At 46.0% G+C, this 24774-nt stretch overlaps 1 protein-coding gene across 2 annotated transcripts in view; it reads left to right on the forward strand.

The window, feature by feature from the left end:
- The window catches only part of chst11 (carbohydrate (chondroitin 4) sulfotransferase 11), a 199685-nt gene that overhangs the window by 47526 nt on the left and 127385 nt on the right, over positions 1–24774 (forward strand). For both annotated transcript variants that reach the window (XM_078567801.1, XM_078567802.1), the window contains exon 2: positions 18384–18469. In XM_078567801.1, coding sequence (XP_078423927.1) covers positions 18384–18469 — 86 coding nt within the window. The remainder of the gene's footprint in view (positions 1–18383; positions 18470–24774) is intronic.

Raw genomic sequence — 24774 nt, forward strand, 5'->3', positions numbered from 1 at the left:
CCCTCACACTCTACACAAATTGTAAAAAAAAGCTTCCACGGTTGAAGCTCGATTCTCATGCAGTCATGCTACTGGCAAGGCATCCTTTATAAAACTGCCAAGAGGATTTGTTCTGGATCTGATGTGCTATTAGTACTCCAACTCATTTTCTCAGATAATCCCAGTACATACACGGTCACTGAGACAAAGGTTGATTACAGAATAATAATATTCTCAAGCTTCAAACAAGGCAAGCAAGGGATTTAGCCTTTCTGTGTGGCAGGACACATCCTGTTTTGATTTCCCAAGGTTCTGGTAGAACATATGGGATGGTCTAGGAATAGTCTGATGTGATTAAAGATTTTGTGTGGCAGTTTGCAGAATTAAACTCATTACATCCCACAAAGCTCCAATGAGTATGAACAACTATGAATTAATCAGCCCAACTCCAGAGACTTGAGCGCTGAATCTAGGTCGACATTCCACTGCAGTACTGAGGGAGTGCTGCACTGTCAGAGGTGACGTCTTTTGGATGAGACATTAAACTGAGGCGCCCTGACTGTCCACTCAAGTGGATATAAAATATCTCACGGCACTATGTCGAAGAAGAGGAGGGAAGTTCTCCCAGGGTATCTGGCCAATATTTTTCCTCAAACAATATCACTAGGACAGATGGTATGGTCATGATCACATTGGTTTTTTGTGGGATCTTGCTGTACACAGATTGGCTGCTGTGTTTCCTACATTACAACAGTGATTACCTTTCAAAAGTATTCACTTGGTAGTACAGAACTTGAGTATTGCTGAAAAAAGAGACATGCTGTCAAAACTTTTCATCTTGCACTCATCAGGACAGATGCAAGAATGCCAAATTTCAAAGGGAGCAACAATTTATACTGCATGAGGAAAGACCAGTCAGCATCCTTTCCTCATGTGTAGTCCAGACCAGGAAAGGATAGAAGATTGCCCTCACTGAAGAACATTAGTTGAACCAGATGGATTTTACCCAATCCAGTAGTTTCATGATTATTATTAATGAGACGAGCTATTTTGTTTTATTTGCCATGGTGGGATTTGAACTCAAGGGGAGAATTTTACATCTCGTGGGTCAGTGCACGCCCGACCTGATCGGGCGTAAAATTGTGCGAGATGACATTGGGCGAGCGTCCCAGTGTCACCCTGCACGCGAGCAATCGTCAGGTCAGCGGTCACGCACGGGTGTCTAGAGCCGTGGGTGCCATCAATTAAAAGGCCACTTAAGGCCATTAAAAAGGCCACTGTTTGCGATTTTACGTTGCCTGTGCGATTTTACACGCATCACATGGGAAAAACGGGAAGGTGGGCAGCTGCTTTTTGCAAAACCTCATCCAAGGGCGGGGTAAAAAGGGCCAGCAGCATTGCCAGTGAGAGTAGTGAGGAGTTTAGGAGATAGTTTGCTACTGGTTGCTTATTTGAACTTGACAGCTTCACCTCGGTTCCAAGCTTCATTCTTAGCATTTCCAGGCTTCATTTCTGGACTTATTGGTGTCTGCAAGGCCTCCCGAGGATTTTGACCATGTGGACCCTTCCAGGTATTAGACAGCCTTCCGTTACCCCGGTAATGAGGATTTTTGCCTCTGCTGGTGGCACCTCCTCCTCTGAGGAGGAAGAGAGGGGCAGAAGGGAGAGGAGACCAGGTGTTCCAAAACAGCTTCCAGGGGAGCGCCCTATGGGAGGAGAGGTGCAGGCACAAGGGGTGCAGGGCCCGCAGGTAGTCCAAGGCAGAAGGGGCTGCAGAAGATGCCACTATCCTGCTGCCAGGGTTTACAGGCGGTGATGCAGCTACCTCAATATGTCCGAGGTGCAATGCTGAAGGAGGCTCTACCTCTTCAGGGTGACTGTGACCTTTTTTGTCAAATGATCGGGCCTGAGATCACCTCCGACTGTGTGGGTGGACACTCCATGTCAGTGGCTCTGAAGGTCACAGTGGCCCTCAACTTCTATGCCACCAGTTCTTTCCAGGTGTCAGTGGGGGATCTTTGGGACACTCCACAATCAGCTGTCCACAGTTGCGTCAAGCTGGTGATAGAAGCTCTGTTCAGGTGGGTAATGACATTTATTCATTTTCGTATAGACGAGACCAGTCAGGCTGAGCGAGCCAGAGGCTTTACAACAATTGCTGGGTTCCCCCGTGTCCAGGGTGCAATCGACTGCACACATGTGGCCATCAAGGCACCAGCGGGTCAGCCGGGTGCCTTCGTCAACAGGAAGGGATTCCATTCGATGAACGTGCAGATAGTTTGTGACCACAAAATGCAGATTCTGCAAGTTTTCCTGGCAGCTCTCATGATGCTTACATCCTCAGACACTCCCAGGTGCCGGAGCTCTTCAGTGCTCCAGCCCGACTGGATGGATGGCTGCTGGGTGACAAGGGCTATCCATTGAAAAGGTGGCTTATGACGCCTCATGGCCACCCAAGAACAGAGACAGAACAGCGTTATAATAGGATTCATGCCACCACAAGGGCGGTGATAGAGAGGCCCATTGGTTTTCTGAAGATGCACTTCCAATGCCTGGACCATTCAGGGGGAATACCCCCCAGAGTGGGTGTCACTGATCGTGGTTGCGTGCTGCGCTCTCCATAATCTGGCACTAGCAAGGGGGGACCCACTGGAGGAAGAGGATCTTGAGACAGCTCCACAGGCCACAGAGGATGAATGCAGTAGTGAGTCAGAAGAGGAGCACGGTGAAGAGAACGCAGACGGCGTGGAGGCAGACCTCTGTATCCTTCAGGGAGGCAGGGACACCAGGGACACCTTGCTCCAACGACCCTTCAGCAAGACTGCCAAAGATCTGCTTCCACCTCATGCTGGTGTGTCACCTCTATCTAGGATGTTTGAAATGACCCTTACCTTTGAACCTGTGCAATAAAGTTTAGAGCCACTCGCGTCCAGCATTACACACTGGCGTGCCCTGCACCAAAAAAATTGTGAAGCATACTCAGGCCATTAAGACAAAAGCAAAATTTATATAATTTTGACACCCGCAACAAATGAACATTACCATGCTTGGTGCAAATGCCTACACCAGTAAACATATAAACAAAACATGGCAGATCACCTGTGACCAGTCCCTCTTGTGCTCATGGTGCCTTAAACTTGTGTTTGTGAGTGCAGTGTCTTGGTGCCCCCACCCCGCGCACCTCATTAGCAGTGGCATTGGAGACAGCCGGCTGACTCTGCTGTCCTGTTGGCCTTGATGACCTTGGCAGTCGTCCTCTGACCAGTGGAGCCTGTGCTGGCCCCGCCTGGGAGGGAGCGGCTAGTGCCACGGCTGGTATCTCCCCAGTCACTGCAGCCTCACCAGTTGCTACAGTCACTGGTGGAGGGGCAGAGGAGCTGCTGCCCTCATTCAGAGCGCCCTGAGACGAGCCCACAGAGACAGCAAGTAGGTTGTGCGCCAACGTGAGGTTGCTCTGGACCTCCCTGCTTTCCATTGATGCACGGGCTCCTAGCTGGGATACTGGGTGCCTAATCCATCTCCCACACTGGCACTGACCAGCTGAGGTCACTGCCTGTGTGAGGGTTTGCAGGTCCGAGCGCAACCCAAGGAACCCCTGATTCTGTCCTTGGAACTGCCTCTTCATGAGAGTCACCACTATCTCCATGGAGGAGGCAGTGCGCTCGGTCATGAGGGTCAATGCAGTGCTCATGCTCTGCATGGACTCCTCCACAATGGAGACCATGGCACGCAGACTCTCATGGATCTCCGTCAGATCCTCCGCATACCGCTGGACATCCAGCATCTAATGGACGATTCCAGAGGCTCATCATCTGCCTTCGACTCAGCATCGTCCTAGTCTCCTGCAGTCCTCCGACTGCTGGCGCCCTGGGCACTCTCTGCCTCTGCCTGCTCCTCAAGCGAGTGTGAAGTGCCCTCACCGCTGTGCACCGACATTCTAGCCAACAATCTAACACCCACCGAATTGCTGGTATCTGCACTGGTGCCTGGTTCAGAGAGCGGGTGTGATGCAGGTGCATCTGAAGCCTGATGATCCTCTGGTGTCAGGGATGGCTCTCCAAGGTCCTGTGAACGAGTCCGTGCTGGCGAATCGAAGGGGGAACAACGACATGTCATTAGTTTAAGTTATCACACTGTCACTGTGCATGCCAGGCACCCTGGTGAGATCTGCATCATGGTGCCATTGTCTTTCAATGATCAATGGGGACTCCAGGCTCCCATTAATGTTGAGACTACACAAGAGAGTTTGCACAATCTGACACTCTCACCTCTGTGTGCTGCACTCTTACCTTAGTCAGAGACCCACGTCTCTCCACAACCAGCTGAACACGGTGGGTGACGGCTCTCCAGCTCCAAAGCATCCATTTCGTACCTGGTTATGATTAGGAGGTTTGGGGGGGGCCTCTGCTTGTCCGCAACTTCTCGATGTTGTTATGACTCCTCTTCTCCTGAAAGGACAGAGGAGCATTGATTAGTCCACTCTCTACCTGCAGCGCCATTGCAGCCTGGCCAACCCCACCTGAGGAACACCTCACAGGGCACATCCGAGTCATGGCCCTTGAGCCACAAGGCACTCAGTCCAAGCAGCCAGGGCTCACCCCCTTGGCCAGCTCTGGCGTCGTTGACAGCTGGCACTCAGACTCTAGCGCCCCCAAGCTCCACGGGAGGGGTGGCTAAACCTTAACATTTCTCCACACTGATCCATGCCAACACGGTACTCGCCCTTGCTGAGCACAGCAGGCCATTGAACTTTGTGTGGCACTGCGCCCATGAGCACCTCACGACGTCGTGGCTGCTGATTCTGGCTGTCGCCTCCTCCCAAGCTTTTTTGGTCTGATGCGGTGGCCTCCTCCTGCCACCCCTGGGAATGAGGGTGTCCCACCTGACACCCACCTCCTCCACGAGGACCGCGAGGCAATTGGTGGGGGGGAGGGGCCGAGTGTCCACCTGACCTGCCCTCCCGCCTGACGCCTGCAGCTGCTGGTGAGCTCATTGCTTCGGTCTCCTGACCACAGAAAGGGTCTCCCCTGGCAGCCTTCAGGGAGCTGCTTCTGTCGATTTTAAAGCACCTACTGGGTCGCCGTTGGACCTGGTGCCCGACAGGCCCCCATCCGGCCTTTCCTGACCATTGGGAAGAAGTGTTTCACGCTGGGCGGGCCTTAATTGGCCAGCCAATGTAAATTCGCGGCCGTGGCCCATAGTTGTCGGGAGGGGGGCCTGTTTCCCGACCACCCCCGGGCCTGCCGATTGTGCTGAACGAGGGAAAACTTAAGGCCCATGTCTCCAAAACGCTAATCCAGGCCTCTGAATTACTAGCCCCCGTAACATTACCACTATACTACTGTCCTCTGGGCTCGTTTGGAAGGTAAATTATCAATAATAAATGGAGGTGTGGATCAAGGCGTTGTGTGCAATTATATTTGGGCCTGGGCAACTTTGTCCATCTCCTGGGCATATCAGAATTTCACCGCTGCCTGGACGAGCTGTGGCAACAACGACACCTGTAGCCCAATTCCAGTCAGTCTGTCACTGGTCTTCGTTACTTGAGCATATTTTGTATGTTGCAAACTATTTTCAGTGTTTCAAATTATAGATCCCAATTGCTGGAGGCTTTTCGGCCCTTCGGACCCGTGCCAGTGCCGGTTTTTTAGACGGAGATTTCCACTCCAATCGCGCACCCCTCCTGCTTCCTGCTGCTGGCCTGTGCAAGATTTCGTTCCCCCGCTCCCGAGAATGTTGCCCCTCAGCCCCCACGCCTCACCAACCTCCCCCCACCCCCACATATTCCAAGATCGACCCCACAGGCTGACTCAGTGTGGGTACCCAGATGATTTATGGTCCTCTCACCATTGCCCATTTCATCCCTGTGGCTCACTGGCTACGCTCGACTATACCGCATTGGCTCCGGGTGTCGCAGTTTCTCAGCCAACGTTGTGCCAGTTTCAGGTGGAAGTCATAAATCACCCCCCCTCCCACCGACCCCCTGAACTATCTCTTTCAGTGGTATGTGGCCTTCTCCAGCCGTACAATCCTTGGTGAACTCTGCCTTCATCCAATTCCAGCTTCTAGTGCACATCCGATTTCCTTCGCTCCACCATTGGTGGCTGTGCCTTCAGCTATCTAAGCCGTAAGCTCGGGAATTCTCTCCCTCAACCTTTCTGCCTGTCTACCTCTCCCTTTGCCTTTAAGCTGCCCCTTAAAAAAAAAACTACCTCTTCACCTGTCCTAATACCCTCCTCACCTGGCTCGGCGCCAAATTCTACCTGTTAACGCTCTTGTGAACACAGGAACGGGAGGAGGCCATTTGGCCCATCGAGCCTGTTCTGCCATTCAGTGAAATCTGCAGTCTAACTCCACATGCCCTGCCTTTGCGCCACCCTCCCCCCCACCCCACCTATACCTTAACAACTTTGGATAACAAAAAAAATCTATCAATCCCAAATTTAAAATTTACAATTGACCAAGTATCAATCGCCATTTGTGGAGCAGAGTTCCAAACCTCTACCGCCCTTTGTGTGCAGAACTATTTCCTGGTCCAGGATTTTACACCCCCCAGCCCCACAGCGGACGGGTTTTACACCACCAGCCCTACAGCGGGTGGGTTTTACACCCTGAGCCCCACAGCGGACGGGTTTTACAGCCCCAGCCCCACAGCGGACGGGTTTTACACCCCTACCCCCACAGCGGACGGGTTTTACACCCCTACCCCCACAGCGGACGGGTTTTACACCCCCACCCCCACAGCGGACGAGTTTTACACCCCCACCCCCACAGCGGACGGGTTTTACACCCCCACCCCCACAGCGGATGGGTTTTACACCCCCCACCCCCACAGCGGACGGATTTTACACCCCCACCCCCACAGCGGATGTGGGGAGCCATTTAAATCTCCACTCTGTTCGATGGGATTGTAATATCCTGCCGGGCGGGAGGAGCCTTAAATCCTGGCCGTAATGTTACTCCTTGGGACGGACTTTGGGATATTTTGATGAGGTTGGAGGCGTGACTGAAGTGCGAGTTGTCGTGAGCAGCGCTGGAGTTGGGGGGGTGACACACAGTCAACAGTGTTGGCTGAACGGAATCATTTTAACTGTGGCACAATTGTCGTAGTATGCAAAGATGGGTTTAATGAACCCGGAATACAATATCACAATAAATCTGTTCTAAAGGTCACTGGAATGGGCCTGGAATAGATTTTTTTGAACGCTTATTATTCCTGCTGAATAATGAAATTTCTTGCTCCTGTTGGCTTTTTTTTAAAAAACAATGTTTTGCGCAGGACTATGGAAGCCCAGATATCGCTGTTCTCCTGCTGCTGCTGCTGAGGATACACACCTTCTCCATTTCTTTTTACCGCCCAATCCTCTGTTGAGTGACTGTACCACCTCAGGAATTTGTCCCTCTCTCTTTCTCTCTCCCCAAGATTCACAATTTGATTAGTCGAGCTCAGCATGGTACCTGCAGGTTCTTCCACACCAGCTTTTAAGATGTGCTGGAGTACCTTTTATGTGCTGGATAATCAACAATGCTATTGGATGCAGCTAGTAATTGCTAGTCAAGGAGCCGCAGTCACTGCTTGGAAACTGGGGTGAAAACGCAAGACACAAACAGCTGTTATTCCAGATGATTATATGAACAAAAATCCGCGGGTGCAAAACGTGGCCAAGATGACAACTCCCTCGCAACCCCTGTCTTTAATTTTGTACATGGCACGTCAACTCCATTATTCGTGCCTTTAAGCAAACAATTCTATTGCAGAATATAAACATGGAATATTGCAATCAGAGTTGATCATAATGAGATCCTAAGTTAGTGGACAAATGTGTGTTTAAATGCTCAGAGAGATTTTCGGATAATGCAGCGTCACAGGGGGTTATGAGTGGAACTGATGTTTTATTTTAATTGAGCATTTGTTTTTCATGCTCCGGGCTTGTTTGCAAAGATAATGCTTTTAGGGACCAGTTCCCTTACCATGCAGAATGATGCAACCTCCCCTCAGCTCAACCCGGTTTCTGTCTCTCTGTCTCTCTTGTATGCTATGGCTCAGCCACTGTACCCAACCAGCCTGTGCTTGCAAAACATTAGATGTCCAACATTAGATGTGATTCCGCGATTGGATAACATTTGCTAAATAATCCTCTGTGTGCTAAGAATTACGCTGACGACCAGTTTAAGATCGTCAGTTGGGCTCGCAGTGTGGTGCATTTGCGTGTGCTGGAAGCTACATATATTAATACACAGGGCCCTGTTCTTTGCAGACAGAGAGAACATGTACACACATTGTGCCTGTTTCAGCTAAACAAAATAAGTGACAGCCATCCGCTGACTCATTCCTCAGGGAAATGCCTTGACCAATCAGGGTGAAGTTACCTGGTTTAACTTTCAAACAGTTAACAATGCTTGGCAGTTAACTGTCAGACTGTCAGTCACCATCACTGGTGCATTATCCATGGCCAACCACTCAGCACTCTCTTCACATACAGTATAAATTGTTGTTTTCCCCTTATAATGGCATTCTTGAAAAGTTTCCTGATGAGCGCAGGACAAAAAAACTTAGACATGTCTCTTTTTTCAGCAATACTCAAGTCTAGCGTGTAGTGCAGAAGGATGCCAGTGGTTGTGGGTTCAATTCTGGCTCGGACTGAGGTAGACTGGGGACCTGTTTCCTCCCTTTTTTAATCACTTGTGGAGTGGTGCCCCTCAAGCAGGGAGACAACCACTTGTCTCTCTGTAACAGAGAGAGATGCCTATGGTCTCTCAAGCACTGTGGCTAACTACATGATGTTAAATGTGTGTCCTCTGGTTACCAAACCCCCTATCAGTGGAAACAGTTTCTCCTTATTTACTCTATCAACACCCCTCATCATTTTGAACAACTCTATTAAATCTGTCCATTACCTCCTCCGAGGAGAATAACATGTTTCTTCGTTCCTATTTAAGTAACGCTGGTGCGTTTTACAGAAAAGAAGCACAATTGTTTCACAAAAGCAGTTCTGAGCATTGCAATCTGTTTGCATTCTTTGTGGTCTCAGCACATCACTCCACAGTGTTGTATGTAGTGCAGCAGTGTTAGTGACTGAACAAGGGTCTCTCAGTGTTCTTCACCATCCCCGCCCCCTCACCTCCCTTTCAAAAACTGACTGCAATGAAACGCTTGGAAAAAAAAAGACTTGCATTTATATTGCGCTTTTCACGACCACCGGACAGATCATATATTTAGTCAAACAACTTTCCAAGTGGTCTAACACACCCATAACCCAAGTCTTTTTAAACTACTTGGAACTTTTCCGAGGAAGAATAGCATTATTGTAGATAGCAACAGAGCATCAAGGAGCCAATCTTGACATATGGGTTTCTTTTTAAAAAAAAAGTTACAAAATTATGATGGATTAACATATGTTTTTGTTCACACTTCTGTGGGATTTATTTGATGAGAAGTCGTGTTCAGGCAGAGATTTCTATGGCTGCATCAGCCGGGAAAGGATTAGTGAGTCAGGGAGTTTGAAGGACCAGATTTAACAGCAGCAGAGGTACAGTTATTAACTGAAGAAACCTCAGGAATCTTATCACTTCAGCTGTATCTGACAATTCCACTCCCTTTTGCACGGCCGGCTTCTCTCGTAATGTCAACAGTGCTAAAGATCAACAAGCATAAGATAAAGGAACATGGCAGTTAATTAGAAACAGTTCTTTGATTTTCAATCTTTTATCTTTCCACCATTGGTACCTGTGCCATCAGCTGCCTAGGACCTCAGCTTTGGCAATACCCTCCCCACACCTCTCCGCCTCACTATCTTGCTTTCTCCCTTTTAAGATGCTCCTTAAAACCTACCTCGTTTATCAAACTTACGGCCATCTATTCTAACACCTCCTTATGTGACTGGGTGCCGAATGTTGGTTGGTGATGCTACTGTGGAGTGTTAAAGGTGCTGCTATGTTTTCAGGTTTCCCTTCATTAGAAATAATCACGCTTTAGACTCAAAATGAGGGGGCTTCACTCAGTTCTCAAGGTGGCTGGTGTACTGATAGACTGATACATTTTTCTTCACCCTTTCACAGGATGTGAGGGTCGCTGGCTAGGCTAGCATTTATTGCCCATCCCTAATTGCCCTTGAGGAGGTGGTGGTGAGCCACCATCTTGAACCGCTACAGTCCATGTGGTGTGGGTACACCCATAGCACTGTTTCTGGGCACTGGACTGCAGTGCGACAGGGAATGTGGCACCCCGGGATATATATTAACATAGCAATTAGTTCCTACAGCTCTTTATGAATAATATAATAATATAACAATATACAGACACTATATAAATAAAAGTTGGTGTTGTCTCAAAGTGGGTCTTAATGTTAAAATGCTCACAGGTTGCAGTTAGATTCTAAGCTGAGTGTAGGTGCAGAGATTTTTCAGCCTTGTACCAATACTAAGCTTATGTAGTGTAAATTGTGTGTAAAGACTCCCTCCCCCACCTTGGATGCTTACTCCAAATTTAAGCCATATTTAAACACTAGCTCAGTGTTTAAGGATAAGTGATCTTATTTGTAGTTTACTCTGCAAATTAATAAGTTCTAAACATTGAATTTCGGGCATGAAAGATTTATTAAGCGTACAATACATGTAATGGTGCATAAACATACAATTACTTACTGATTACCAGGCCTAATGATGGGTGATTGGGGATTCAAATATGTTACAGTTCAGGTCAGTTTCTTTGCTTTTTTTTATTCATTCCTGGGTTGTGGGCATTGCTGGCTACGCCAGCATTTATTGCCCATCCCAAACTGCCCTTGAGAAGGGTGGTGGTGAGCCGCCTTCTTGAACCGCTGCAGTCCATGTGGTGTAGTTACACCCACAGTGCTGTTAGGGAGGGAGTTCCAGGATTTTAACCCGGCGACAGTGAGGAACGGCGATTTAGTTCCAAGTCAGGATGGTGAGTGGCTTGGAGGGGGACTTCCAGGTGCTGGTGTTCCCATGTGTCTGCTGCTCTTGTCCTTCTAGATGGTAGAGGCCACGGGTTTGGAAGGTGCTGCCTAAGGAGCCTTGGTGAGTTTCTGCAGGGCATCTTGTAGATGGTACACACACGGCTGCTCGGTGGTTGGGGGGGGGGGGGTGGGGGGGCGGGGAGTGGATGTTGAAGGTGGGGGATGGGGTGCCAGACAAGCCAAAATCCAAACCAACTGCCAATTTTTATAAATTCCTCTGACTCCTTTTCTGTGGAAACACACACCTTTCTGAATTGCTTAATTATATGAAATTAACTCACTTTCCGAGAGCGGAGACAGCCGGGCCAGCGGGGTACACCTCTACCCGGGCAGCGGGCCGAACTTGCAAAGATCCAGCAGTGACATCACAGGAAAACTAAATCCATTGGTTGGTGAGAAGTTGCTGTTAGGGAGTGTGTTTAAATAGCTTAAAACTAGAAAAACGTATCATTTATAAAGAAGTAGCTACTTGGATCTCAGTCAGGAACACTGGCAATAGGCAAGTAAAGTTAAATCAAGCCAAAGTGAAATAAAGTAAACCAAAATAAGGTAACGTTAGATTAATTGTAATAAAGTTGTTACTAGTAATTTATTCTACTTGCTCTATGTGTAATAAATAGTCTTTAGAGTTACAGGATGGCAGGTCAGCTCAGCCCAGTGGAGTGTATATCCTGCGGTATGTGTGAAGTCCTGGATGCACCATGTGTCCTGGACAGACACATCTGGAGGAAGTGTCACCAGCTGCACTAGCTTGAGCTCCGGGTTTCGGAACTTGAGCGGCGGCTGGAGTCACTGTTGTGCATCCAGGAGGCAGAAGACTATGTGGGTAGCACACTTAGGGGGGTAGTCACACCGCAGGTTAGAAGTGTACAGCCAGAGAAGGAATGGGTGACCGCCAGGCAGTCTAAGGGAACCAGGCAGGTAATGCAGGAGTCCCCTGAGTCTACCCTGCTTGCTTATCGGTTTTCCATTTTGGATGCTGGTTAGGGTGATGGTTCCTCAGGGGAGTGCAGCCAGAGCCAAGCCTGTGGCACCATGGGCGGCTCAGCTGTACAAGGGGGAGGAAGAAGAGTGGAAGGGCAATGGTGATAGGGGATTCCACAGTCAGGGGATCAGACAGGCGTTTCTGCAGCAATAAACGTGACTCCAGGATGGTGCATTGCCTCTCTGGTGCCAGGGTCAAGAATGTCAGCAGCTGCAGGGCATCCTTCGGGGGGAGGGGGATCAGCCAGAAGTCATGGTCCATATTGGTGCCAACGACATAGGTAGGAAGAGGGATGAGGTCTTGAAAGCAGATTTCAGGGAGTTAGGAAGGAAATTAAAAAGCAGGATCTCAAGAGCAGTAATCTCAGGATTACCCCTAGTGCCACGTGCTAGTGAGCATAGGAATAGGAGGATTGATCGATCAAATACGTGGCTGGAGAATTGGTGTAGGAGGGAGGGCATCAGGTTTCTGAGGCATTGGGGCCAGATATGAGGCAGGTGGGACCTGTACAAGTTGGACGGGTTACATTGTAACAGGACTGGGACTGATATAAATGCAGGGAGATTTGCTAGTGCTGTTGGGGTGGGTTTAAACTAGCTTGTCAGGGGGGGTGGGAACCTGAGTGGTGGCCCAGATTGGAAGGAAGTAAAGCTGGTAACAGGAAGTAGTAGTGAGACCAGAAGGCAGGAGAAACAAAGTAGAGCATTGAGTATGCTTCAAATGTGGAATGATGTCAAAAAAGTAAAATCAAAGGCACTCTACCTGAATATGCGCAGCATTCACAATAAGGTAGAGAACTAAAGGCACAAATAGAGGTAAATGGGTATGATATAATTACCATTACAGAAACATGGCTGCATGGTTACCAAGACTGGGAACTGAATTTTCAAGGATATTCGACATTTAAGAAGGACAGACAAGAAGGGAAAGGAGACGGAGTTGCGCTGATTATAAGGGATGGGATCAGTGCGTTAGCAAGGGAGGACCTCAGGTCGGAAGAACAATGTGTGGAATCTTTTGGGTGGAGTTAAGAAACAGCAAAGGGCAGCAGACATTGGTTGGAGTTGTTTATAAGCCACCAAATAGTAATGGTAATGTGGGGCATGGTATTAATCGGGAGATGAGAGAAGCGTGTAGCATGGGCAATACAGTAATCATGGGTGACTTCAATCTGCATATAAACTGGGTAAACCAATTGAGCACTAATGCTGTGGAAGACGAGTTTCTGGACTGTGTTAGGGATGGTTTTCTATAGCAGTATGTTGAGGAGCGGACTGGAGGGCAGGCTATTTTAGATCTAGTATTATGTAATGAAAAAAGGCTAATAATAACCTTGTTGTAAAAGAACCTATAGGGATGAGTGACCACAATATGATAAGAGTTTTACATTATGTTTGAAAGTGAGGTAGTTCACTCTGAAGCAAGTGTGTTAAAGTTAAATAAAGGAAATTATGACGTCATGAGGGACAAATTGGCTGAGGTGAATTGGGAAAATACATTAAAGGATATGACTGTACATAGGCAATGGATAGCCTTCAAAGAACTATTACATAGCCTACAGCACTTATATATTCCTTCAAAGTGTAAAAACCCAAAAAAATGTCAATCAACCGTGGCTGACAAAGGAAGTTAAGGATTGTATAAGATTAAAAGAAAAGGCTTACAAAGTTGCCAGAAGTAGTCGTAAACCTGAGGATTGGGAGAGTTTTAGAATATAGCAAAGGAAGACCAAGAAACTGGTAAAGGGAGAATAGAATATGAATGAAATCTAGCAAAAAACATAAAAATGGACTGTAAAAGCTTCTCTGGGTATGTAAAAAGGAAGCGTTTGGATAAGACAAATGTGGGTCCATTGCAGGCAGAATCCGGAGAATTCATAATGGGGAATAGAGAAACGGCAGAGAAGTTGAGTAATTACTTTGTGTCCATATTCACTGAGGAAGATACAGGAAATCTTCCAGATTTAGAGATCCATGAGACTAGGGAGAATGAGGAGTTGAAGGAGACTAGTATAAGTGGGAAGGTTATACTGGAGAAATTAATGGGACTGAAAGTTGGTAAGTCCCCTGATATTCTACATCCCAAAGTGTTGAAAGAGATTGCTACAGAGATAGTGGTTGCATTGGTGATCATTTTCCAAAATTTTATAGACTCTGGAATGGTTCCTGAAGGTTGGAAGGTAGCAAATGGCACCCCGCTATTTAAGAAGGGAGGGAGAGAGAAAACAGGGAACTACAGACCTGTTAGCCTTACATCAGTAGTAGGGAAAATGCTATAATCTATTATAAAGGATGTGATAAATAGATACTTAGATAACCACGATCTGATTGGGCATAGTCAGCATGGATTTGCGAATGGGAAATCGTGTTTGACGAACTTGTTGGAGTTTTTCTGAGGATGCTACTTACAAAATTGACAAAGAGGAGTCGATGGACATAGTATACTTGGATTTTCAGAAGGCTTTTGATAAAGTCCCACACAGGAGGTTGATTAACAAAATAAAAGCACATGGGATAGGAGGCAATATACAGGCATGGATTAAGGATTGGCTAACAGGCAGAAAACAGAGTAGGAATAAACGGGTCATTCTCATGTTGGCAGGCTGTGACTAGTGGGGTACCGCAAGGATCAGTACTTGGGCCCCCGCTGTTCACAATATATATCAACGATTTGGATGTGGGGACCAAATGTAACATTTCCAAGTTTACGGATGATACAAAGCTAGGAGGGAATGTGTGTCGTGAGGAAGATGCAAAGCTGCTACAGGAGGAGTTGGACAGATTTATTGAGTGGGCAAGAACATGGCAGAATGAACATAATGTGGAAAAATGTGAGGTTATCCACTTTGGTGGAAGGAACAGCTGAGCAAAGTATTTCCTAAATGGTAAGAGATTAGAAAGTGTTGATGTACAAAGGGACCTGGGTGCCCTTGTCCATAAGTCACTGAAGCCTAACATGTAGGTGCAGCAGGCAATTAGGAAGGCTAATGGAATGTTAGCCTTTATCGCACGAGGATTTGAGTACAGGAGTAGTGAAGTCTTGTTTCAATTGTATAGAAGTGTGGTTAGACTGCACCTGGAGTACTGGATGCAGTTTTGGACCGCTTACCTCAGAAAGGATATTATTGCCATAGAGGGAGTGCAACGAAGGTTCACCAGACTTGTTCCAGGGATGGCGGGACTGTCTTATGAAGAGAGATTGGGCAAACTAGGCCTGTGTTCTCTAGAGTTTCGAAGAATGTGGAGTGATCTCATTGAAACCTACAAAATAATTAAAGGAATAGACAGGGTAGATGCAGATAAGATGTTTCCCCTGGTTGGAGAGTCTAGAACCAGGGGACATAATTTCAGAATGAGGGGGAAGCCACTTGGGACTGAGATGAGGAGAAATCTCTTTACTCAGAGGGTGGTGAATCTTTGGGATTCTTGACGCCAGAGGGCCGTGGAGGCTCAGTCATTGAGTATGTTTAAGGTAGAGATTGATAGATTTCTGATTAACAATAACGTAAAGGGTTATGGGGATAGTGTGGGTAAAAGGCATTGAGTGTTTGATCAGCCATGATCGCATTGAAAGGCTCGATGGGCTGGATGGCCTTCTCCTATTCTTATGTTCCTAATATACAAGGTGAATTTTAATGATCTTGTCTCTTGTTAATAATTTTAGTTTTAATTGTTTCTTTTTCTGTAGGCTGGTAAACTTCCCTGCTTTATTGTCTTACCTTTACCCTAGTTACATAAAATTATTGTTCCACAAGTGAAATGTTCTAAGTCTGCCTTTGATTCAGTATCATTTTGCACCAATCTATGGTTTCCATGACTGATTACACATCTTTAGATGTTTATCTTTTGCTGAACTAACATTTTCCTACACTTGTTATCAACCAATCAGTATACACTGGCTTGTCTTTTAATTAGGTTTACTGAAGTGACTAGCCATTGCTTTAAGGTCAGCCCTGGTTCAATAGCCCACTGGTACTTTAAATTGATTTAAACTCCCCTGTTTAACAGGCATAGGCTAAAGGTTAACATTTCTACAATGTAAAGAGAAATCAAAGGGATATTGTTATTGTTAGCATATTGTTAGCAGGCTTCAGGACAAGCTGATTAACCCTTTCCTTGGATTAGCAGTCCTGGTGTAGAGCAAAACAGTTTCACACGCCAACAATACAGTCGCATTAAATAACCATGGCCTCTCTCCTCCCTATTCCTGTAACCCTCTCTAGCCTTATGCTCTTCCGAAATCTCCTCCACTTCTGACCTCCTGAGCACCCCTGATTTTAATTCTTTCACCATTGCTGGCCATGCCTTTGGTTGTGTAGGTCCTAAGCTCTGGAATTCCCTCCTCCTCTCTACCTCTCTCTCCATCTTTAAGATGCTCCTTAAAACCTACTTCTTTGACTAGGTTCTTGGCCTCCTGTCCTAACATCTGCTCATGTTTTTTTTATTGAATGCTCCTGTGAAGTATCTTGGCCATTTTACTATGTTAAAGATGCTCTATAAATGCAAGTTGTTGTTGTTGTTGTTGCTACCCTCTTAACTTGGCCCACGAAAAGTTTGTGTTATCCCACCCATTGTTGGAAGAGTTCTGGGATGCTGCACCTGAATGCCAAGCTCACAATAGAACTCCCAGTCTATAACCCAGCGAGCGGACACCAATGGTCCTGTCTAAACTGTTTCATAACACCTCGTGGGAGATGTGGGTCACAAGAGGTGGTGTACAATATGTACCAGTCGCAAACTATGGACCGCTTAGTAAATGTTTATTTGTCTCGATTGTTTGCTGGGGGCATCTCTGATTAAAACCAAACATCCAAAGCTACTCACTAATCTGCAGGTGAATATTTGAACGGCAGTAATCATTTCTCTTGCCATACCACAAATATGTTGATATACGAACATACGAAATAGGAGCAGAAGTAGGCCACTTGGCCCCTCCAACCTGCTCCACAATTCAATAAGATCATGGCTGATCTGTTTGTGTTTTGAATTCCACATTCTCATCTACCCCCGATAACCTTTGATTCCCTTGCCTAACAAGAATCTATCTGCCTCTGCCTTAAAAATATTCAATGACCCCACCTCCATCGCCTTCTGAGGCAGAGTTCCAAAGTCGCACAACCCTCTGAGAGAAAAAAAATTCTCCTCATCTCTGTCCTAGAAAGGGCGACCCCCTAATTTTAAAACAGTGCCCCCTAGTTCTGGACTCAGCCACAGGAGGAAACATCCTTTCCACGTCCATCTTGTCAAGACCATTATCTCATGTGTTTCAATCAAGTCTCTTCTAAACTCCAGTGGAAACAAGCCCAGCTTGACCAACCTATCCTTATAAGACAACCCGCTCATTCCAGGTATCAATCTATTAAACCTCCTCTGAACTGCCTGCAATGAATTTGCATCCTTCCTTAAATAAGGAGACCAAAACTGTACACAGTATTCGAGATGCAGTCTCACTAATGCCCTGTATAACTGAAGTATAATATCCTTACTTTTATGTTCAATTCCTTTCAAAATAAAGGATAGCATTGCATTAGCCTTCTTGATTACTTGCTGTACCTGCATACTATCTTTTTGTGTCTCTTGCACAAGAATACCCAGATCCCTCTGCACCTCTGAATTCTGCAGTCATTCTCCATTTAAGTCGTACTTTGCTTTTATATTCCTCCAGCCAAAGTGACCAACTTCACATTTTCCCACATTATACTCCATTTGCCAGATTTTTGCCCACTCACTCAACTTATCTATGTCCATCTGCAAACTCCTTGTGTCTTCTTCGCAACCTACCTTCCTACCAATCTTCGTGTCTTCTGCAAATTTGACTACCATGCCTTTGCTCCCCTCATCTAAGTCATTGATGTAAATTGTAAAAAGTTGAAGTCCCAGTACAGACCCCTGTGTGACCCCACTCGTCACATCCTGCTCATCAGGCAAAGCCCCATTTATGCATACTCTGTTTTCTGCCAGCCAACCAGCCAATCCTCTGTCCAGGATAATATGTTACCCCTGACACCATGAGCTTTTATTTTCCGTAATAACCTTTGATATGGCACCTTGTCAAATACCTTCTGGAAATCCAAGTACAGTACATTTAAAAGCTCCCCTTTATCCACAGCACATGTTACTCCTTAAAAGAACGCTAATAAATTAGTTAAACGTGATTTTCCTTCCACAAAACCATGCTGACTCTTCTTGATTACCTTGTGTTTTTCTAAGTGCCCAGCTATAACTTCTTTAACGATCAACTCTAACACCTTCTCTATGACAGACGTCAACCTCACTGGCCTATAGTTTCCCATTTTCTGCCTCCCTCCCTTCTTGAACAGTATCTTTGGAGTGGGGCTCGAAATCATTGGTTTGTGACTCAGACACAAAAATGCTGCCAATAATGAATTACAGATGGAACTGCTCGATTTAAACCCCCATCTGTGCCCTTTTGTGTTGCAGTGATGCGCCGGACGCCATTCGGGGTGGACATCTGCTGCAGGAAAGGATCAAGGACCCCATTACAAGAGCTCCAGAACCCAACCCAGGTGAGTACCCTATGACCCAAACACATGCAGTCCACTCAAACTTTGCGGACACAGCAATCCACCGCCCATTTAGGAAATCCCTAATTCGAAAGTTGGCAGGGTGCCAGAGAATGCTAGACTCAGACTCCTTTGATCTGGCTGCTGGGATTATACAAAGGATCCCGGAGGGTTTTCTTCTGTTGAAAATGTTTATACTGTAATGAATCTACATAGAGGGAGTTTCACAAATTGAGAGGAAAGCACTTAGCTCCTGATCACCGCGACGCACTTTGTCCTCGTTGGATTTTAAATGCTGCGCTTCATAACAATCCGAAATGTGCGACGGCCAAAGCTGAATTAACCCGATCTTTCATTGCCTACCAGAGTGCGGGACTATTTTGTTGTCTCAAAGAGAAAGCTCACCTGCATTGCCCTGGTTACAAACCAAAAGAGAATCCTCTGCTGCTTTAGCAATGGAAACATTAGCTTTGGTGATAGGATTTAAGCAACACAACAAGCCTTGATAATACTTGCTGTTAGATGTTAGTTTTTGACTCGTGCGGGCACCAGAGTGCGTTTTGCCACCATTAGGGCTTGCAGAGAGTCAAAGAAAACACTGGAAACCTGAAATTTAGAAAAATGACACAGAACATGCTGGCACTGAACAGCATCTGGCTGATCTGTGGAAGGGTGTTGTCTCAGTGGGTGTAAATTGGGTCGCAAATCTCTCTTAAAAGTGAAAGATCGCAACACCTTTTACGATGAGACCTGCTAATCATTATATATTTGGCAGGATCTTGTTGGAGCACAGTTTGCAGGATTAGACTGTTTCCTCTTCAGCTCCAGATGATTTTTGCTGTGTAACATGCTGGAAACGTGAGGTCAACGGGGCACTTGTGTCCGGTGTTAATTATGGGATCGACAGCCTATCTCCTTCACCAAAGGAGTTTAAGGATTGAACAAGAAACAGAGGAATGACGGAGGGGAAGAATGAACTAGAGTCAAATCAAGTACAGAAAGAGAAATGGAGAGGGAAGGAAATATATAGTTAAGAGAGAGAAAAAGAGAAAGGAATAGTAAGAAAAAAATAAATTGTGATATATTTTAAAATCCCTAATAATTGGCTACACGCAGGAATGAATGAGATTGAAATGCTTTTAATTGTTCCCATTCAGGGCCACGCAATGATCATGTGGTTAATAACGTGGGAGCACAGAGCGAAGACGATGAGGCCTGTGTGTGACAAGGAACGAGTGCTAACTTGGGGATTTGGTGCACAGGGGTAGGAGGGTCACAGGGGAAGGAGGTGCTACTGCTTATATTTTTTTCTGCCTCCAGTAGCTGGCAAGTGTTCGAAGGCATTAATTAGGTGGGCGAGTAGGTGATTTATTGGCGAATGTTAAGGTTTTATTCCTCTAAACAGGGACAGTAGTTTAAACTAGTACTGGGGAGATATAAGTATTGCATTAATGTTGTAGTTAAACTACTTATTATCACTCAGCTTTTATCTGTAGTTATATTTCTAAACTTGAAATTTAATTAGTTAAATAAAACACAGGAAAGACATGAATATACAAAAGAACAAGGAGCAGCAGTAGGCCATTCGGCCCCTCGGGCCTGCTCCACCATTTAATAAGCTCAAGACTGATCTGATAGTAACCTCAAATCTGCATCCAGCCTATCCTCAATAACCTATCAACCCCTTGCTTACCAAGAATTTATCTACCTCTACCTTAAAACTATTCAAAGACTCTCCTTCTGTTGCCATTTCAAGAAGAGAGTTCCAGAGGCTCACGATCCTCTGAGAGAAAAGATTTCGCCTCATCTCTGTTTTGAATGGGCGACCCCTTATTTTTAAACAGTGACCCCTAGTTCTAGTTTCTCCCACAAGAGGAAACATCCTCTCCACATCCACTCTGCCAAGACCCCTCAGGATCTTGTATGTTTCAATCAAGTCACCTCTTACTCTTCTAAACTCCAGCAGATACAAGCCTAGCCTGTCCAATCTTTCCTCACAAGACAACCTGCCCATTCCAGGTATTCATTTGGTAAACCTTCTCTGAATTGCTTCCAATGCATTTATATCCTTCCTTAAATAGCAGGGTAGGTAGTGTATTGCAGCTGTAGCATGTGGAGGCTGATGGACACCAGTGTGATCCACGGCAAGCATAACTGCAGTAAGTATCTGCAGCTCGAGGAAGTTCGGCTCAGAGTCATTGAACTGGAGTCTGAGCTACAGACACTGCAGTGCATCAGGGAGAGGGAAAGTGACCTGGCACTTTGTTCCAGGAGGCAGTCGCACCCCTTCCCCGAAGGGAAAAACAGTTCGGACCAGTAGTCTTATTTCCCAGCTCTTACTGGTGTTCCATTTTAAAGTATACAAGACCAGTTTGGACCAGTTTTTTACTGTTTTTTTTTTCTTCTGGGTTAGGCTAGGTACTTCTGATTTGATCTGGGACGGGAGGGTGTGACTGTGTGTGAGGCAGATATGGGGATCGAGAAGATAGCAATAGAGGAGCTTCAAATGGGTTTCAATTCATGGGGCACTGGCAAGGGAAAGAGGAAGCTGTACTGTTGGGATTCTTTTTACCTGAACCACACTGGGACAAGTGTCCAGGTGAGTCGTACAACTAGGACTGGAGAGAGAGCTTCTAACTAAATAGTGTTGTGGGAGGATGGGTGGTGCAGAGACGGTTCATGTGAGGGGAGATTTGGGAAGCTAAAGAGAAAGGACAGGGCAATAGAATGGGGTGGCAATATGGGTAATGGTAACCAGAGTGCGACAGGAAGGGACAGAGTGTATAAATATAAGCGTGCACCAGAAAATATGGTCAGGGTAGGGAAAATGGCTTTAAGCCTACTCAGGCGGAGCAGTGTTCAGGTAATGGGAGATTTAGAAATCCAAAGGTAAAAGCTGAGGCAATAGGAAAGTATCTCGATGTAGGTAAAGACAAGCTGAGTGGGACAGGAAGGGGCAGAGATTTTCATGGTGATAGTACATCAGAGAGTAAAGTCCATGTGGGAAATAGTAGTAATAAAATAAGATTAAAGTCACTTTATCCAAATGTGCGGAGAATCTGCAATAAAATAAATGAACTAGTACCACAAATAGAGATAAATGGTTTAAATCTAATTGCCATTACAGAGACATGGTGGCAAAGTGATCAAGGTTGGGAAATAAATATCCCAGGGTACACAATATTTTGAAAAGACAGACAGAAGGAAAAGGAGGAGGGGTAGCCCTGATAGTAAAGGATGATATAAGCACATCAATGAGAAAGGATCTTGGCTCAGAAAATCAGGAATGAGAATTAGCATGGGTGGCGATTAGGAATAACAAGGGTCAGAAAAAGCTGATGAGAGTAGTTTATAGGCCCGCTAATGGTAGTTATCCTATTGGACAGAACATTAAACAAGACATTATTAGAGCTTCTAACAAAGGCAATGCAATTTTTATGGGGGGGCTTTAATCTTCACATAGACCAGACCAATCAAATTGGCAAAGGTGGCCTGGAAGATGAGTTTGTAGAATTGTTTTTATGACTGCCCTGGAACGATATGTTGTGGAACCAACCAGGGATGAAGCCATTTTAGAACTAGCATTGTGCAATGAGGCAGGGTTAATTAGTAATCTGATAGTAAAATAGTGATCATAATACAATTGAATTCCACGTTAAGTATGAAAACAATATACTCCAATCACAAACAGGAATCTTGGCCACTAACATTTGCATAATCAGGCAGCACCTCCAGCAATGCAGCATTCCCATAGTCCTGAATTGCTAATCTCGGCCAGGTACACAAGTAGTGAGGCTTGAGCTCACCTACTTCAGATTTAGATTATAGCTGGTGGTTAAGCTAACCTTTAATACTGGTTGAATGCTAGAAGAGTTATTTTTACTACATGCCTATATACGGGTTTGGTTAGCTAAGTTGGTTTGATGGCTAGTCTGTGGTTCAGACTAACAGCGACAGCGCAGGTTTGTCCCACATGTGGGAGCCTTGTGTCCTGGCTTCTCGCCCCGCCCCTGAGAGTGAAACGCAATGGCAAACCACAACTGGCAAAAACTACCAAGGGTGAAGCATCAGCAGACAGTGCGCTGAGGGCCTGCCTGCGGGTAGAGGGCACATGACATGACATAGATCTATACGTACTATATGAAATTACAGTGACTGGGAATTTTTAGTGGCTATTATAAAAATGCAGAACTTGTTAATTCCTTGAATTACTTCACCACATCCTGCTACATTTATCAGCTGCCTGTCCTATCAGTAATTTGATGAGATTCTCACAGGAAAAGATGACATAATGCATTTCCTTTTTGTCCGATATACTGTACACATAGCTTTTAGCAATCAAGATAATTAGTGTGTGCAACGCTATGAGAGAATGATTAAGATCCTTGTTAAGTGCATTAACAGGCCCAGGTTATTAGCCACCGGTGTAATTTGGAGCCTTTTCTGCACAATTGGCAGATCTCCCATGACATTGCTCATGGTGAAAGCGTGACAGGGAATGTACTATGGGAAATAAGTGTGACGCCTGACAGGAATTGTACACCTTTAATATATTATTTTTAATATATCCTTACATGAGATGTGAATGTCCCTGGCAAGGCTAACATTTATTGCCCATCCCTAATTGCCCTTGAGAAGGTGGTGGTGAGCTGTCTTCTTGAATCGTTGCAGTCCATGTGGTGTAGGCACACCCACCAGTGGGGAGGGTGTTCCAGGGTATTGACCCAGCGACAGCAAAGGAACGGCGATATATTTCCAAGGGGACAGGGGGTGGAGGTGATGTCGTAATGGTATTGTCACTGGACTAGCACTTCAGGTACCCAGGGTAATGCTCTGGGGATCTGGGTTCAAATCCCACCATGGCAGATGGTGAAATTTGAATTAAATAAAAAATATGGAATTACATGTCTAATGTTGACCATGAATGAAACCATTGTCAATTGTCATAGAAACCCATCTGGTTCACTAATGTCCTGTAGGGAAGGAAATCTGCCATCCTTACCTGGTCTGGCCTACATGTGACTCCAGACCCACAGCAATGTGATTGACTCTTAGATGCCCTTTGACATGGCCCAGCAAACCACTCAGCTCTCAAGGGCAATTAGGGATGGGCAATAAATGCTGGCCTAGCCAGTGACGCCCACATCCCATGAACGAATATTAAAAAAAAAGTCAGGATGGTGAGTGGCCTGGAGGGGATCTGGCAGGTGGCAGTGTTCCCATGCATCTGCTGCCCTTGTCCTTCTATTACAGATGTTCGGGCCTATTTTCACATTGGTGTCACAGTCGAGTGCTTAACAGGTTTCTACTGAATTCCTGTCTGTGTTATTTTTAATGAAGGCAGGATGAAGCCCATTTTAAAATGGGATATGTGTGGCAAGCATAGACATCAAAACACTGTCGATCAGAAAATATGTCCTGTTCAACCACAAAGTAAGCTGTTTAATCACGTGTTTGCATTGTTTGCCTCAACTCCAACTGTACTCGAGCATCAAGGCACTTTTCAGTGTCAAGCACTGCTCCCACTTAATCTTCAAAGACAGTGGGAAACTCTCTGACAGTTCCTCATCCCAGTGTTCTCGAGTGTTTCTTTGCAAGTAGACTCATACACAGAAGCAATTATGCACGACAGATACATTTTGTAACGTGCTGCTATGATTACTTGAACCCATCACAATCTCTTAATTTGCAGAAAGCAATTATTTGAAAGCTTCTGTAAAATATTGGTTTAAAATCACCCGCTTAATAATCAGTACAACTCTTCAAAAAAAAGGATCAGTCAGCAAGGGGTAAAATACCCTCCTCAGAATGTATCTCCCACGCAATCCGATTGTTGGGAGTACTTTTGAATGAAACATGAGTGTAGACCTTTGCAACACAAAGTTGTGGGTAAATCATTCATTCAGCAGCTGGGCCACTATTATGAAGATGGGGGCGGGGGGGACTCAGCCCACAGGATGGCCTGTGGCTGCAGCAGAAGCCAGGCAGGCAGGGAGGGACTCAAAAGCCTGCCTGGAGCACTGCCTCTCACCGCGGCCCCCAGCGCCCACCGCTGCGGGGCCAGCCCCACCACTACTCCTTTCCCCCAACCCCACCCACCCCCCTCAATCCCAGAAAGCTGGACTTTTCCTCGTTGCTTCCAGGGGACTGGAAAATTCCCAGGCAGCCTCTGATAATAGGCCTTAATAACCCTTCAGCTTTGTCGCCCCCCTGACCTTCACCACAGCCCCCCCACCCCACCCTTTGCAAGGAAGTTGAGGTTCTGACTTGATATCAGCCATTCTGTATTACCGTCCTAAGCCAAGATC

This window comes from Cetorhinus maximus, chromosome 22 (assembly GCF_964194155.1).
Source record: "Cetorhinus maximus chromosome 22, sCetMax3.hap1.1, whole genome shotgun sequence".
NCBI lineage: Eukaryota > Metazoa > Chordata > Chondrichthyes > Lamniformes > Cetorhinidae > Cetorhinus > Cetorhinus maximus.